General features: G+C 33.9%; 1 protein-coding gene across 9 annotated transcripts in view; it reads left to right on the top strand.

Annotated features, from left to right (window-relative positions):
* MEF2C (myocyte enhancer factor 2C) overlaps positions 1-18,159 on the top strand; it is a 139,957-nt gene that overhangs the window by 58,521 nt on the left and 63,277 nt on the right. For 8 of the 9 annotated variants that reach the window (XM_084304870.1, XM_084304867.1, XM_084304871.1 and 5 more), the window contains 2 exons: positions 3,254-3,451; positions 15,962-16,165. In XM_084304870.1, the coding sequence (XP_084160996.1) occupies positions 3,398-3,451; positions 15,962-16,165 (258 nt within the window). In that variant the 5' untranslated portion in view covers positions 3,254-3,397. The remainder of the gene's footprint in view (positions 1-3,253; positions 3,452-15,961; positions 16,166-18,159) is intronic. The other variant, XM_084304864.1, reaches the window with a different exon arrangement.

Genomic DNA, 18,159 nt, shown 5'->3' with positions numbered 1-18,159 from the left:
TCAGAAGTCACCAGCCTTTGAAGGTTATAACCCTTGAATCAGATGTCTAGATTCACTCATCTGAATCCAATTGATTTGGAATCAGACCAGCTATCTGCTTTATGTATGCATGTGTGCAAATGTATGTGCTGAAGACACAATTAGAACTATAGGTAAACACATATTAAGCATAGCATGTAGAGCAGTATGTGTTGGTATATATATATGTTTATAAAGAGGAGGACAGAGATACAGGAAACTACAGCATTCTCAGATTGTTTCTAGTAGCAGTATAAATAGCAGAAGTTATAGTTTGTTGTTTCTTTTCCTTTAAAAAAAAAAAAAAGAAAGAAAAAAAAAAAGAAAGAAAAAAAAAAAAAGAAAGAAAAAAAAAAAAGAAAGAAAGAAAAAATAAAATAAAATAAAATAAAATAAAAAAAGAAATATATTTGCCAGACAAACTGAATACCTTTCATTTGGAATTAGACTAGTAAGCAAAAAGCAAATGGAGAGAGATTTTTTTTCTGTGCAAGAAAACATAACCTGCTGCCTGTTAAAGCAGAAACATGTTTCCTTGCAAACTGTATGTCAGATACATATGATCTAACACATTCTGTTTTCTCCTTCAGTTTCTCTCAGACTGTATGATAATATTTAATAACAAAGACATCCTTGCTCCTACATCTTTGTCTACCTGCACATCCACTTTGCCACTTAAGATAAAGTTAGTGTGGTTAATGGATTATTCCAGGCAATGAAGAACAAAATTCAACCATTCAACTGTTTTATGAATTATTTTAAGACAACATTGTGTAGATTGTAGGACTTGTTATGGTTCTGACTTTAAACCCTCTATAAATGTTTTTGTTCAATGTGGAACTAAAATGTATTTTGTTGAATATGGAACTGACAAATGTGTGGGAAGGACTCAACATATAGCTCCTTCGCTAAAATTTGTCCTTCCTGATCAATTTTCTCAGCATTCAGTGATTTTCTCTGAACTCACTCAGCATCGGCATCTTGATCTAGAAAGCAGCTCTCATCCTTGCTAACCCTGTCACCACTGCTCTAATCTGTCCACTGTGACCTTCCACCTTGAAGTGAATAAGAGCTTAGGCAGGCGTAGCACTGTAAGCCAATAGTGCCACTGGCTTCAGCTGAATGAAAGGAGAGGAAATTGTTCCATATGCATTTGCTGTGGATTAGCGTATTGGCTTACCATTACAGAGAAAGCCTGTTAGGCTCCTTTGGGTCCTGCATGTGCATGGGAAACACCATTCTAATTTGCTCTTTGTATCAGAGGTAAGACTGGAGGAAAAACAGGAAAGAAACCCAGTCCAAGGAAATTCAAAACTGTTTCTAAAAATAGGCTGGTTTTGTTTGTCAACACTGAGTATCAGATAAGACTGTCTCCAAGTTTTGTTTAGAAAAAAAAAAAAAAAAAAAAAAAGTTTTAGAAATACATGTGATCAATTTTACTTTTTTTTCAAAGTTTTTTGTTGTTGTAATTGTTGTAAATAGTTCCATTATGTTTTTTTTAAGCAGTGAAAAGTTCAACTCTTTTCAAAAAGTTAAAATATGGCAAAAAATGTTTGCAGCATGTACTTTTTATAAAATTGGCAATTGTCCATGTTATATGACACATTCTGCGTTATGGTAAAGATTAACGCATGTGTAAATATGCTTAAATATAAAACATAAATATAAAAAGGATTAGATGTAAAGAAAGGGCACAAGTGTTATACTAGAAAGTTTGTTTTGCCCAACAAATTGTTTATATTATAGTGGATAGCTAGAAAACTCAGACTGACTGGTTACTTGTTAACTTATTTTTCTTTTTAGAGTGATAGAACATTGAGCAATTTAAAGTTTAATGTATGCAGAGAAAAGCAAGAGAGAATTGAAGATTGAGTGAGGTCTAGCTTTTCTACCTCAGTAGCTTTGAATCTGAGCCAAATAATGGATTAAATGGCCAGGACATCAGTTTAGTGTTACATAACATATTGAGAGAATATATCAGGTTGGCTGCAAGACTATGAACTTATAAATAAGGAAACACCAGCCTCTGTTTCTAGTTCACTACATTTTGATTTCCAAGGTAATACTTTTAATACACAATGGAACAAATATAAAAGCACAAAAAATCATTTTAAATGATTTAGATGATAAGATTTTTTCCTCTTTTGTATTAAAAAGAACTCTGTGCTCTTCTGTTCAGAATATGTAAATGTAAATATAAGTCAGACAAAGGTAGAAGAAAAAAAGAAAAAAGGCTTTTTACGTCAGAACTATATTGAACATCACTTCTGTATTTTCTTCATTTTTATCTAGTCTTGTAATGCTAAAATTTTTTGGACATGATAGAAATTAACTTTGTGATTTATGAGATTTTGTGAAGCAGGGAATGCTTACTGCAACATGTGTTTTTATCATATCTAAGTCTTCACTTTTGTGACAGAATCAGTATTGTAAACTTTGGTGAGCTAATAATGGTTTCTTACTAAAACTGTGAAAGTATTTTTCAAAACATTCTTAATTTATCATCTGTCCCTATTATTTTGTGCTGCATGGCTTCTGGTGCAAGAATTTTTATAAGGAAAGATGAACATATTTGCTGCTTATAAATCATTTGTCAGAGCCCTTTGGAATTTATGTTGAAATGAAATGAGGGAAAACACACTAACGTTTTCTTCTAGTATCTTGAATAATACTTGCTGTAATCTACATTCTTAAAGAATAAAGTTTTAAAAAGTTGGATTTAAACTAGCTGACATCTCTCATATATCAAATAGCACTTTAATAAAAGGCCATCCTATTTGCATAATGAGGGACATTATCACCTCTGCTGTCAAAACACAAGATTGTTTTCCTTTCAGAAATGAATTAGCTGGCCTACTTAGAATACATAGGTACAGAAAGGTTCATTAAGTCTCTGATTTAGCTAATTTTTCATATTACTGCAGTAAGTGATGTTTAAAACCACAGGTTCTTAATTCTGTTGTTTTGCCAGTGTGTATTTCAGTCCTTTTCTTCATTTCTTGATATATTGGTGGGTTTGTCCATAAGCAGGAGGGAAACAAGAAAAAAGGAAAGAAAAAAAAAAAAAAAGAATAATATTATTATGACTTCTGTAAGTTTCTTTCTAGAAACAGTACAAATTTACTATAATTTCTTGTACAGTACATTATAATTATGATGCGTAGTTGGCTCCATATAACAACTTTCAAGAAGTTATCAATTTGGTAGTAATATTTGATTTCCTTTCTGTGTTTAGCAGGAACGGATGCAGGGGACTGTGAACTGAGTAGTGCAAGTGCTGAAGAAGGAGGCTTGTTTTGAGGAAACGGGAAAGAGGAAGAAAAGAGAAGGGAAAAATACGTAATTTTAAGGAAGAAGGAGAGAAAAAAAAACGGGGACTATGGGGAGAAAAAAGATTCAGATTACAAGGATTATGGATGAACGTAACAGACAGGTAAGCAGAAAAAATACTGGCTTTGAGCATCATAATTTTACCTCCAGGATGACTCAAGCACTCTCATAAGTGATTGAAAAGATGATAACTTTTTATAAGTGCATATACATATATATCTGTAAACAACATATACATATATATCTGTAAACAACATATACATATATATCTGTAAACAACATACTGCGAAAGAAAAAGTACTTTTGGAAACGACCAGAAACTTCACACACAGGTATTTTTAATTTTAGAAACATGTATACCTAGGAATTTATTACTCAGTGCCTTGACTCTATCAAAGATGAACATGTATCAGCAAATACTGAAATACTCTGTATTTGCTTTGACTTCAGTGAGTAATGTACATGGTTAAGCACATCTGCAAGTTCTTACAGGATTCATGCTTTTAGTACTATATTTTATGAACTATTATGCTATGACTTTATTTGCAGAAGAAAATTCTTCTGAATTCATAGATAACAAATTATTTTTCTACATCTTTTCAGTGTTTTTATTTTTACCTCTAGCATGTAAAAATGACACTACTTTATAAAAATCTTACAATTTATTGTCTGAACATGTATTTTATTGTCTGAACATGAATCTTAAAAAGAATTTGAGTAACCTAACAAATTCTAAAATCAACATACAATACTACTGACATGTTGTATTTATAAAATAAAATCTCCCTTACTGATGTTATGGCTAAATAGAAACAACAGGATTGGTTATTTAATTAATATCACTGCTTCAGGTGAAATGACTGGGTAGCCATCACATGTTATCAACATTATCTCTGCTAGTTAAAATATGGTCATAAACTAGAGAAAGTGCTTTCCTATTTCAGAAAGATAAAATTCGACAACTGGCATCGTAAAATAAAGTCAGTGAAAAGCTGATGCTGTTTACATTTGATGTAAACAAATGGATGGATGTTTTGTTTCAAGTGGAGATTCACAAGTGTGAGAAGCTCTCCATAAAATTATGTAATGCTACTATTAGCATTCTTCATACACGTGCCTGCAATTTAGCAGTAATCTTCAGTAGCTTTTTTGTTGTTGTTGTTTTTTAAGAAATTGATACTATGTTACTATTAGTATATTAATTGTTTTTATTTGTTCTATTAATTTCTTCATATTTCCAGGTCGTTTCTTAAGAGGTGATTATGTTGTCATTAGACTTCTAGGTTTTTATATAATATCATAATATCATAAAAATCAATCTAGGCATAACAACAAATTATTATTTTTAAGTATTCTTTCCTCAAATTTTTAAAACCTGTAGTGTGTGTACTCACTTGTGTTCATGACAAAATCACACTTAAAAGCAAAAACTATGTGATTTTTGTTTGTTTTTGTTTCTTTTTTTTTTTTTTTTTTTTTTTTAACCCTAATGGTTTCCTATTGCTGTGGGCCAAGCCAAGAAGCAATAATTCTATCAAGATAAATACAGCACTGTTTCTGTTTTAATTATTTTATAGCTTGGAATTGAAATTGGATTTGAAATATTGAACTGCATTTATCATTAAACATTAAGACACCAGTTGTTCAGAACTTTGCCACACTGCCAGGTTTTCTTTATGAAGTGAATCTGAATTATCATATTGCAAATAATATTGAAAAATTTTGCTATTATGGAAAATTATTTACTCAAATATAATATTTATGGAAAACGTAATCCCCAGTTTTGCACAAGATATACTTTTCAATAGGCTAAATTTACTTTAAAAATAAATACAGCTAGTGTTTCAAGTAAATTACTGTAGAGTTTCACGGCTTCTGTGACCAGCATTCAGTTCTAATAATCATCAATAAAACTAAAATGCTAGAATATGAACAACTGTGGTGCTAGTACACAAAGCGTTTATCTAGTACACAAAGTGTTTATCTTGCTAGTATTTGATAATTTCCATCATTTTGATTAGTCAGATAAACTGTCAAGCTGAATGTATAGATTTACCTTACTTTATATAATTGGCTTGACTCTGCTTCTCTGTTTCAATTAATATATTGAAACATAATTTAGAAAGAAATTCTACTGACTTTATCCTTTTTGTATATAGTTCCCTTATTTAAAGCTCAGTGAAGCCAGTGAAAAGATTTCCACTGATTCATTTGGACAATAGCATCAGGCTTTTCAGTTTTAGAGATATATATACGATTAAACATAACTAGCTTTTTGCTAATAGTTGGTTATACTTTTAACTATTTTTAAGATATGTACTGTTTCATAAGCCTCACTATGTCTTCAAATATAATGTATCCCATGAGCCATTGCTGCTTATGTTAGAAGGTCCATCAGTTGATTTGTTTTCTAACTTATACACATACAGTAACCTTAAAACAGTAACTGGTTTATATTGTTGTTGTTTTTTTTTTGTTGTTGTTATTTGATGACATAAGTATCCTGAAAGAACAGCACAGATTAAAAGTTGCACAAAATAAATAAATAAATAAAGGTTTTGATTAATAAAATTAAGGTACCAGCTAAAGCACAGTTCTGCAACACTTATTTGTAACTCCACTTACCTGAATATGGATGAAGGACTATTCCATTTACAAAACTGTTCTGTTTTGTTTCCCTTCTTACCACCTGTCCAAAACATGTTCACAAAAGCAGCAGCAAATCAGTTGACTTGAAACTGTATTGGTTTTTTTTGTTCGTTTTTTGTTTTTTTTTTGTTTTGTTTTGTTTTGTTTGTTTTGTTTTTTGTTTTTTAAATGCAAACCCAGTATGGTATCACAAGTATAAGGCATGTAAAATGGGAACATGATGTACATGACTGTGCATCCTCAGCATAATCAAGCACATGGATTCTCAATCAGCACACATAGAAATATGCAAAGTGTATATTGAACCAGTGGTGATAGCTAAAGTTGAATTCTTCTGACTTCCCTCTCTGCAAGGATGAATCTTTTTAGATAACACAGTTTGTGCAAAAAAAAACCTTTAAACCACGACAAGGCCTGTGGGAGATGATTGCTGTCCTTGCTTTTCTACTAATTTGCCCAGTGTCCTGACTAGCTCTTTAGGCTAACCATTGAATGGGGTCCTTGTTCTCTCAGTATAACAGCTGTTTTCTTCCACACTACTGTAGCAGGAGACTCCCCTACTGTTCAAAGGGTTTGTACAAGTGGATAGGGAAGGACAAAAATAGTGCTGACCTCCCTTCAAGAGGATTTCTAGAGCAAGTCCAGTTGGTTGGATTTGTGTACTTTAGTGACCAAACCGGTAATAAATATAAGTTGACACTGTGAAAAGAGTTATATTTCTCTGGCTGCAAATCTCATGGAAATGTGCAATATGCTGTGTGATCTGTAGTTTTCCAGAAACTATCTGAAAATTCAAAATTCTGGGAAAACTACTGCAACCTCAGTTAGGCCTCAACCTACTGATAAAGGCCCAGTCCTGTAATGTTGGACTGTGCAAGAGCTCTGTCATTGACTTCAGTGAGTGAAGAATTCAGTCTTTTAACTGGGAGGAGTCATTAATTTAACGTTGCTTCATGTGGGCTGCCAGTTGGCTATATTTTCCTGGCTGTCATAGTTACTGTGTGATGACAAAGGCAGCAAGGATGTTTGAATCTTCTGTGATTAACCCCAGTTGTGCAATTTTCATAAATGCCCATCTGAAAAAATCCCTCTCACTCTGCTTCTAGCCAGAGAGAGACAGAGTATAAATAACGGACAGGGTTAGAGTGTATATTTATTTGGGTATTTTGGTTACCATCATGGTCTTAAATGTAAATTAAAATTCTCAAGAGAATCCTGTTATAAATAGTCAATATGACTAGACACTTTCTTGTTTCTATTATGACACTGGGTATGTACTCTTCATAAGTATGGAATAAATTGCTGCTGTTGTTGCTTGGGCTCATGAAATTATGGTAATCTTGACTACCACCCACCAGGGTCAACTGTATACATGATATTAGTTGTACCACCAATAGAACTGATAGCCAAAAATTTTAGAACTGAAAATGGATGTTGAAAGCTCCTGACAGCTACAAGTTCAGTATGCAGAAATTGCCATTAAACACATTGGTGAAGGCTGCTATGAAGAATTCTGGATTACTTAAAAAAATAAATAAATAAAAAAGAGGAAGGGATTTGCGAAGACGTGGGTGAAAATTATTTTCATGGTTTTTTAACTAAAAAAAAAAAAAAAAAAGAAAGTAGTTCTGTTGTTGTCAGCATATGAAAGAGAAATTGCATTCAGTCTCCTCTGAAAAGTCCTTATAAATTTTCTATTCATTTTTCAACAGTTTGAAATTTTTTGTTAGCTTTTGTGAAGGCCTTTTGTGGTCTACTGTAGGCTGGGATCATCTGAAATTTCCTTCACAACAGTCCAGACAGGGCTGAAAATAAATATGTGTAATGACATAATGATATTGTATTACTACTACACAAGGTCACTTGCAAAATGTCTTGTTAAATCCATAGTCTGAGAGCTAAACCCAGAGGTACATTAACCCAGGAAAGAGGGCTGATTAACCCATTGGCATTCTGGCTTCAGGTCTGGAATACCCTCTGATTTTAACATGCTGATTTTTCTAGTTTGTATCCAGAAAGATCTGTTCTTATATGGTGATCACTCTGATCACCTTGATCATTAGTTCTACATTTATTTTTCCTGCTTCTGAAGCACACTAGTGATGGATTCATGGTTAAAACTGAGTTGAACTTATCACACTGTTTAAAACTCTCCCAATTTGTAATGAGTTGCTGGGGTCTCAAGTTTTATTAAATACCATAGGAAGTGTATATTTCTATATCAAGGTACTTAAATATTTAAAACACCCTTTTAAAGTATCACGTCTAAGTAATTATACGGGATATTACAGTAATAAACACTCACTACTTAACTTTTTCATTAATAGATTTTTTTATCATCCTTTGATTCCAGCAGATCTGTAAAGTTATAAAACAAGACTGACTGCAGCTATCAGCACCATAGAGAACAAATTAAGGCAGATAAGTAAAGTGAGGTTATGGAACAGGGGAAGAATATCCTAGAGGGAAATGACCATTTGCAGGAAGACCTAGATTTGGTCTACTGACTTCGATACCTAATGCTGTTAGTTTCAAAACTAATTTCAGCCTCATGCATCTATTTTTATCTATGCTTCACTTCTATTTAAAAGCAAAGAGTAAGAGACTGTCAGCTGAATCAGAAACTCCCCTGTAGAAACAGAGGAAAGCATTGCATGTTAGTACTAACATGAATGTGAACTATACAAGAAACTTTTTTTCTATCAATTTCCTGATATTTTCAGTCTCAATTTTATTCAGAATCAGAAATTGTGTGATTTCCACACGCGCGCGCACACACACACACACACACACACACACACACACTCACCCTAGAGAATGTTTCCATATAAAGCCATAGATGCTTATCTCTGCAACAAGCATCATTTTGTTCAATGAACCATTGTCTTAATCATGACATATCCTTTATCTTTTACATATTTGAATTACCTTGCTTGCTTGCTTGCTTACATTAAATTGTACACAGTAAAGCATGTCACAAAACATGTTTTAGCATTACAGTTAGACCACATTTCTGTTTTGTTGTTGTTGTTTTGTTTTGTTTTGTTTTTCAGGGGTAAATTTAGGCTTCCATTAGCAAAGAATACAATTCCAAGTTTTAATGACTCCAAAACTGTAGTGATCTTTAAGCACTGAGACAGCATTTTTCACATTGCATGAGACTACCTGAGAAGTAAAGTTGGAAGAGAGCTGCTGATCTGAACCATGAATTTCGAGAGTGCCTTATATTTCAGCTTAAGTGTGCTTGTATTGCAAATGTATGTTCTGAACATAACTTATGTTCAGAATGTATGTCCTGAACATAATTTAAAGTGAATTAGCATAAGGTAAATATTTAGGTCAAATTACTTTCAATTTTAAGTGTGAGCAAGAAGCCTAAGGAGAGAGCAATAGTGAATGAGGCATCTGCCAGCACAGCGGAGCTGAAAACCAGTGCAGAAAGAGGCACGGCCTTGCTGTCTTGCAAGGAATGGCTTGGAAAGCCCTGAGGGAGAAAGAGCTGGAGGTGGGAAGCAGAACTGAAGCCATTGTAGAGAGGAAGAAGTTACACTCTTCCTGTTATGACAGGAAATGCAGACAAATGTGCTTCCTGACCATTTGCTCAGCAGGGAATGAAATATTCTTTGACCTTTACCTTATGAACATTTAAGCAGCACAGAACTAGTAAACATGTTTTTTAGCCTAAACATCTATTTGTACCTGCCTGAACTGGTGTAGCATACCAAAAAAAAAAAAAAAAAATTAGTTTTCTTGAATATTGTGTATTATCGACTGTGGTTTTGATAAAGATGATTATTTCATAAATATGAACTCTTTACCTAAAATACATATGTATATGTACATCTGTATATAATGAAATTAATCTTATCTCTCTGATTCAACAAAGAAAGTGATGTATCAGAGATTAACTATTATTATTCTTGCTTCCCTGTCTGTTTTTAGATCTTAATTTGTAATTTAAAGTGGGAAGCATAACCTACTAATTTCTGAGTTGTGGTATCATCTGTTAATTAACACTTCTTCCAATTATCCCTCCTCTCTTGATTTACAATGGAAAAATTCATTTCAAAGATCCACCATGATGTGTAGGATTTGGGCAGACTGAACAGTATCACTATTTTAAGTTTTTGATCTGTTATTTATGTACTGATATACTAAAAATGGGACATAAAAAAGGAGTACAAAACCTTCTTTTTTGAAGAGATTAATCATGAACATTTTATTTGTTATAGCTATAATTTTAGGGCATCCTGCTTAGAACTCCTCTTTATCTGGACTATTCAGCAAGTTGTAGCTCAATATGCTTGAGGCTTTCCAAGACAATAGCTCTTTTACCAGCATAAATCACTGCTGTCTCATCCCTGTAAATTATGCTGGAGGGTAACAAGAATATGGAAGCAGGCTGCCGAAGGGTTCTTCACTGCTCTTTAAAGAGCCTTTCATTTAATACGACATGCCTAAGCGTTGCATAAAGGGAGGTTTGTCTAGAGTGAATCCTGCACTGATGCTTCTTCCCAGGCCCACTGAGTGCTGCTGTAAAGATTGTTGCAGCCAAGGCTCATCATATGACAAACAGCTCTAAACACAAATCGAATAGGAGGAAGTGGAAGAAAAAAATACAACAAGAGCTCTTGCCTCTCTGGTAGTGATTTGGGTTTTCAACATATGGTAGGATTAGGTGCCTGACAGTGCATTTTAGTCAAGAGCCCTTTGGTTTATATGTTGCCAGCTTGACTTTATTTTTGTTGAAAGTTAGGTAGATTGCTCACATAGTACCTCCCATTTGTCACATGTCTTTTATCCGCCATACCTACTCCAGCCCTGGTGTCAAAAATTTAGACATTCTGGATGAAATAAGGAGAAAGAGAATTGTATTTCTTACTGACCAGGCAGTATCTGTAACAGATACTTCTATGCATCAGTCGTCCCTGTTTTTCACTAGTCACTCACACATGTTTAATGGCAGGAAATATTCATAGGAAATATTATGTGCACAGTGCCTGTTTCTCTCATTTTCCTATGTCAGCAACTGTATATCTTTATAATCAGGATAGGAATAAGTAAGGGGAACACTGATACTTTACCACAGACTGGACTGAATTGCCTGAAAGATCACAGGACTGCTACTTTCAAACCAGAAAAGGTTAGCATATATGATATGATTGTTAGTGATGAATATGGAGTACTCATAATAGTATCAGTGTAATGGCTTGGCCATCTAAAATCACCCTCTCAGATTGTGTGAGTTTTCAGAAGAAGGACTGGAAGGGCCTGAATTTAAATAGATAGATAGATAGATAGATAGATAGATAAACACATAAAGTGTCCCTGAAGGCTGGGAGTGTTTGTAGTTGTTTCTGTCCCTCTACTGATGAATTAGCATCTATAAGAAGCTCACTCTTCTTGTTACAGATTTAGCTGAATAAAGACCATTGCCAGTGACCACTGTTACCATTGACTAGTAGACTATGGTTTGAAAAACGGGATGGACTCATTCACACATGCACATATGAACACATTTAAATTTCAGGACGTGAATGAATTCTTACTCATAATCAAAAAACATTACCTTCTAGTGTATTTAGTTTTAGTGCATTTTAGTTACTAGAGATTAAGTAAAAAAGGCTGCCTCTGGGCCAAATTACCAACTAAATGGAACATATCACAGTGTGTGCTCATGTAGCCACGTATTCAGGCTGTCTACAGTGACTAGTCCATCAAATATCCATCAGAAGACTCTTGCAGCTTTATGCCTGAAAAGCTAGCTGAGAAGTGTTTCCATCTTGCTAAAGAAGAGCCAGAGCTGAAGTGGAAAGATGTCCTTTTAACAGTCCTCTTTTGTAAATGCCTTTCCTTTAGCACATACTGTAGGTTTCATCTTTAGCCAGAATTTAATCTGAAATGTATAAAAAGCTTACCTTGACTTATATCAAGGAAGTTGGAAGCTCACTCCATCACTGCATTTTTAATTTTCCCAATATTTGAAAACAGCGTCTGTAAAGTCATAAGTATTTATATTTCTTCACATATAAAAATGCTGCAGGATTTAGTAACCTAACTTTTAGGTACCACTATTCCTGTTAAGACAATGGTTTTAAGTTTTTTAAAGTGAACTTTAAATAAATAAATGAATTATAGTGTTAAGATAGTGGTAATACTAGGCTAGTGTTTGTTTTTGTTGTTGTTGTTAATGTACAGGGTTGGAATTCAGTTATTTTTTCTCATGTTTAAGAGGCAAGTGTGGTACTCTCTACACACTGCTCTTTTTGCAATACATTTTAAACTATGCATAAAAAAGCCTCATAAAAGTATTTAGGAACAGTGTCACTATTTCAAACCTTGTGTTTTATATATACATGCTTAAAGGGTTTGAAAAACTGTTGAACACTGGTCTCTTATCTATTCCACTTCCTCCCTCCACTGCACTTTCATTCCTCCCAATTCTCACACCAACGTTATAAAATACTATAGCCCACAAAGAGAAGGACTTCATACATTGCCTATCACATTTCTAAAAATCAGAAAAGCTATAACCTGAAAAAGATCTGAAAATTATCAGTGGTTTAGACAGCAGGCATAATTAATCATATCTTAATTAATATTTACAGAAAAGAATATTTAAGTGTTTTGATTCTTGCCACTGGAAAAAAAAAAAAAAAAAGTTAAATATTAAGCAGGTACTATTGAAATGCATGCAGTATTTTGGTTATACTTTTTTTCAAATAAGTTGATGAATTGTCACATTGTACGTGTGTTTACTTTCAGTCTCACTAATGCTCTTTATGTCAAATGACAAAATTAAATTGTAAGCTGATATACAGTACTATCATGACTGAAAATTTTGAATGCAGTATAGGACATTGAGACCATGTGACCACTCAGATTTTTGGTACCGTGCAGCTACTCCAAAGCTCATGTGGACTGTGTGTGTCTTGTTCATTTTCAGCGCTGAATCAGTTCAAGAAAAAGTGAAGGATGAGCATCTTAAGAGATGATTTCATGCCTTCCACCTAGACAAAAAAAAAAAAAAAAAAAAAAAAAACAAATGTTTTAAATAATTTGTGTTATTTTTTACTACTTGGATTTTTTTTTTTTTTTGCAATACTATAATACTGTATGCTATCATAACAAAGTTTATTAGATACTTCTAGGTTACTTGAGTATGATTAACATAACAAATGGTTAACAAATTCTGACTATAGAGAGAAGCTAAGCAATAAAGATATTGCCTCCTTCTATAGCTCACTAAAATATTATGCAGTATGGAAGAGAAGTTTGTTCATCTTACTTAGGTAGCCACATAGAAGAGAGTATGAAAGATGGCCATTCGTTTCTATATGACTTGAAGACTATTCTTAATATTTTCTGAGGTTACGGACCTTTCTTTATACATTTTAAAATACAGGTTGACTCATAGAAACTGTTGTAAAATCAAGTTAATTTATATATATATGAATATGCAATATATACATAAAGATACGACACTATGAATAGCATATTTGAAAGGAAAAGTAATATTGCAGATCACTGCACAGACAGTGATTGCTTTTAATGCACCAAGCAGCAGTGGCTAAAATATTATCTGATAGATTTTGAAAATATTTGAAAGATCTGTTAAGCGCAAATCAAATTCAGAGAAATTAAGATTATGTTTTAAATAAAGGGAAAAAAAAAACAACAACAACAACAACAAAAAAGTCTAGCTTATCTCATGTTCTTTTTTCAATTTCCACAAAAAGGAACTCTAACCAGTATCATTCTGGGGATATGTATTATGAAATAAGTATGTGCTATGCAGCACAGCTGTGTGGTTACTCTAAATGTTCAGGAGGATCTAACAGTAAACACAAACAGTGGCTTTAAAGATATTTCTGTACTGGAGTGTACTTTGATGGTAAGAAGCTGTAACATGCTAAATTCTGAGGTTTATGTGCAACAGAAACCATACTGTGTAGAGATACTCCACCTACAGCACTGTGGTCAAAAAGTTGATTGAAAGGCATTTTAGATGCAGAAAAATATGTTGAGTTAGTCCATTTTATTTTCTGTATGTTTAGCTTTTTCTAAATGTTAAACATATATATTTGTTTCAACAAATACATTGCAATTTTCCGTAATCACAGAAAACATTAAAGCAGTATTTGGAATGCTAGTCTATTTTTCAGAATTTGAATGATGTTTTGTTACCTATCACATTATTCATTCCAAATATCAAAAGCTAATGAGACAGACAAATTTAGATAAAATTTACAATCAACTATATGATCAACTATACATACTTGAGACCAGGACTGTGGAAAATGTGTTTATAAAATGCTTGAATAATTGTATTTAATAGCAGTCCATCTTTCTTAAGAGTACATTGACAGAGGCTAAAGAGATGGAAGTGACAAGAAAAGGAATGATATTCGATATACATTTGGGAGAATACCTGTTCATACATAGAGTCTTATCTTTTTGGGATGGGCTAACAAATAGGGATTAGAGGTCACGTTTTCCAAGGCATGGCCTGGTGGGATCGTAAGGTAGGCTGGGGCTGCAGTTAGCATTAACCTGCCTTAGGAGTATGACAAGATAAAACAGCAGACTTATGAACTGCATAGAAAGGAATCTTCTTGCCACAGCGTTAAAGTGCAGAGATACTACTCATTAAGAAACTGAGCAACAAGTATGGGATTGGGCTGATTTACAAACTTGGTTTGCGATCACCTGTCCTTGCTGTATCAAATAGCCTGTCTACATATTAAATTTGATTAGTTATAGCCTTAGCAAAACCATATTTTATCTGAAAAAAATATTTTCACTCAAAATTATTGGAGAGGAAAATAGATGTAAAAAATTCACAGTTATTGCATGCACTTGGTAGAAATTGCGTACATGAAGAAACAGAACAAAGAGAAACAAATTCAAACATATGATTAGCTAAAGCAACTAATGGACTTTTTTTATTCTAAGCCACATGTCTTCCTGGAGCTTGTAAGATAGTGCAGAAAAGAAAGAGGAAAAGCATTTATATGCTGTGCAGAATCTTTCTTTGTCAAAACAGTCTCTGTAGAAAGTTATAGTTATGTAGAGTTCAGATGTTTTTCCTACTGCCTAGGCTTTCATGAAGTGTTAGGACATGAGCTGACCTACTCAGAACACAGCATATCCCTGCTTTTACCTCTATAACATGACCCAAAGTCCTTTGTACTAAAAAATGTCAGTTCATATTTCTGAGCATCTAATTTGAAAAGAGATAAAGTGTGCTACATCTATGTATTAAAAAAAAAAAAAAAAAAAAAAAAAAAAAAGACCTTATTTAAAGATGGTATTACTTGCTGGAAAACTAATGTTCTTCATTCTTTCTTTATATTTTTAATTTTTTAAATAAGAACTTGAGCGTTAAATAAGGTGTTCTTAACTTTTTAGTTCTAGATATTTCCTCAAAACTATTCTGTGTTTCCATGAACAACGTATCTTTTTTACACTACTTACATTCTGTATGAAGTAATTTCTTCTACTAAAATTTAGTGTGAGTTGTGTGGCAATTGAATCTTAGTGAATCACTATCAAAACCAGAAACTGACTGCATGGCTTCTAGCTATTTGCCATTGCAAATCGAAGCTGCACCTTTAAGACATTGATGACAGAGATGTACACAGTATAAAGAGTGTTTAAGGGAAAACTACAGGAATTAAAAATTTACAAAGATGTAGCATCTGTAGAAGTACAAGAAAATGTACTGTAGCCTTTATCGGTACCTTGAATATTTTGTAATGAGAGTAAATACATTTCCTCACTTACATAGTAAATACACATACTTATATTCTATTTTGGAACTCTCTTTGTACTTACATGCTTTCCTTCTGAACTTGCTCAATTCAAGGACAACAGCAGTCATGTATATTTCCAAAACAAATAAGAAGGACTACAAAGATTAACTTGGGGATTATTGACAGCTTTTTTTTTTTTTTTTCTCTAGGTGACATTTACAAAGAGGAAATTTGGGTTAATGAAGAAGGCTTATGAGCTGAGTGTTCTGTGTGACTGCGAGATTGCTCTGATCATATTCAACAGCACCAACAAACTGTTCCAGTATGCCAGCACCGATATGGACAAAGTGCTGCTGAAATATACCGAGTATAATGAGCCGCATGAGAGTCGAACGAATTCAGATATTGTTGAGGTAAGATTTTGTGTTCTCTGAGGGCTCTTTTTTGACTTTGCTTTGAGACCAAGGTGTTCAAACTGACAGACCCAATCGTGTTTTCTTAAGGGTCACACCCTGGGAGTGACCTAGCAGCAAGAGAACAGAACATGGATGGAGGAGTGTTGTTGGGGGGGATGGAGATGGTGTGAGACATGGAAGAGCAGCAGAGACTGGAGGGAACCCATATATTTTGTGAGCTGTGTTCTCCTGCTGAGCCTCAAATGCTCAACAGAAATTCCTGTGATGGGATCTCTTGCCCCCAGTTACTCAGATTTCTGTGCTGCTTTGTCCCTTGAGTCCTCTCCATGTCTTAGCCACTACCTCCCAGATGAATCTTCTCCTTGTCTCCTAGCAGCTCCTAAAGATGTGCTCCCCAGAAAACATTGCATGCATTGTCTCCTCATTCCAAAAATTATGATGTCCTCCGGCCAGGAGGAACAGAAAAAAGGCATTCTAAGAGACATGGAAGAAAATTTAAAGAGATTTAGAACCACTGTTTTAAGGCATTCAAGTGACTTTTTTAGAAGCTCTTGCTTATTTACAGAAATGGGAAGTTTAACAGATTGCAAGGAAAGTTTACTTGATAACTACACATAATAACAAATGTTACATCTCTCTCTCATACAGAATGCTGTAATGGTAATAATAATGATAACAGTACTGAAGCAACACTATCAAAATGATGGAGACACCTTATAATTACTTTCAAAAATCAATTTAGTCAGGGCAAGTTGTATTTACCATTACTGGAAATTATTCATTAAAATTCAATATTTTCAATGTTAAGCTGTACTATTTACAGAAAAATCAGTTTAATATCTAATCACATTAAGATTCAAGCCATCCCAAGTAAATGAAGCTTTCAATAATTCTGTTTGAATAGCAAAATACTCAGAGTAATATCTGAAAAATTGCCTACGTGGCTTACACAAGTCCTTTTTTTCAAAGCACCTAATTGGTCAGGCATCTAGTGGTATCATTTACAGAGTTTTGGAAGGAAAATCAATGAAACTTTCATCATTCGCCTACACATTTAAATTATTTCAGATAATTTTAAAGATGCTAATTTCAGATTTTTAAATAATCTGTATGTTGTCAAAAATGAGAGTTTGTTGCTTTTGGAATTGACACCTGCATCATTCCTGTATTTGAGACTAGCAATGGAGGAAGGAAAATGTGTAAGTTACAAATATGCTGTTTTGATGGAGAAAATATACTGCATAATGGGCATCATTACACTTGTTGCGAGATGTCACAGTCCAACACCTTGGTTTGCAAAGACTGTAACACAGTAATGTATATCACATTTCTGTGTATCGTCATGTCAGCATATAGGATGGGGCTGTTCATGATCTCCTAGCAGATTTTCTCCCCTGTTAGGAGAAGGTGATGTTCTGTCAGCAGAAGCAAAATTAATGTGAGTTAGGACTAAGAGGAAAGTACATAATTTCTTCCTCCTCTCCATCATCTCTTTTCCTCTCATAGTTCAAATCTCTTATATTGACATGAAGCCTTTCCTGTCACCCAAAGCTGGTCAGCCCATGTCCTGTTCAGCGGAATTCAAAATCTGTCCCCAAAATAATTCCCTGTCCTTTTTCAGTGGCACAGAGCCAGATTATTCTTAGCAGGAAAAGTTTCCTGTGATATCTTTACTTCTTCCTGCAGGCTTTCTTGTGGGAACTGGGAAAGTTAGCCACTTGCAAGGGACTCACTACTTCTTCACATTGGATGAAGATGCTTTTTCTTATAAAAAAAAAAAGGGAGGGGGGGCGGGGCAGTGAAAACAAAATGTAAGATAACGTCCATTCTGGTGTAACTTTGTGATTTTAAGAAAGAGTAATTTCTGCACCTACCAAGTCCATTTCCTGCATGAACAGTGTCCCAGTCTGGGTAGGCTGATAGGCAATTTTTCATGCCAATGCATATTTTTCTAGCTATATCCAAAATTTGTTGGGCATCCCTTTTCATTG

This window comes from Netta rufina, assembly GCF_964035555.1.
Source record: "Netta rufina genome assembly, chromosome: Z".
NCBI classification, from domain to species: Eukaryota; Metazoa; Chordata; class Aves; order Anseriformes; family Anatidae; genus Netta; species Netta rufina.
Note: the sequence above shows the minus strand (reverse complement) of the source record. Positions and strands in the feature narration are given on the sequence as shown.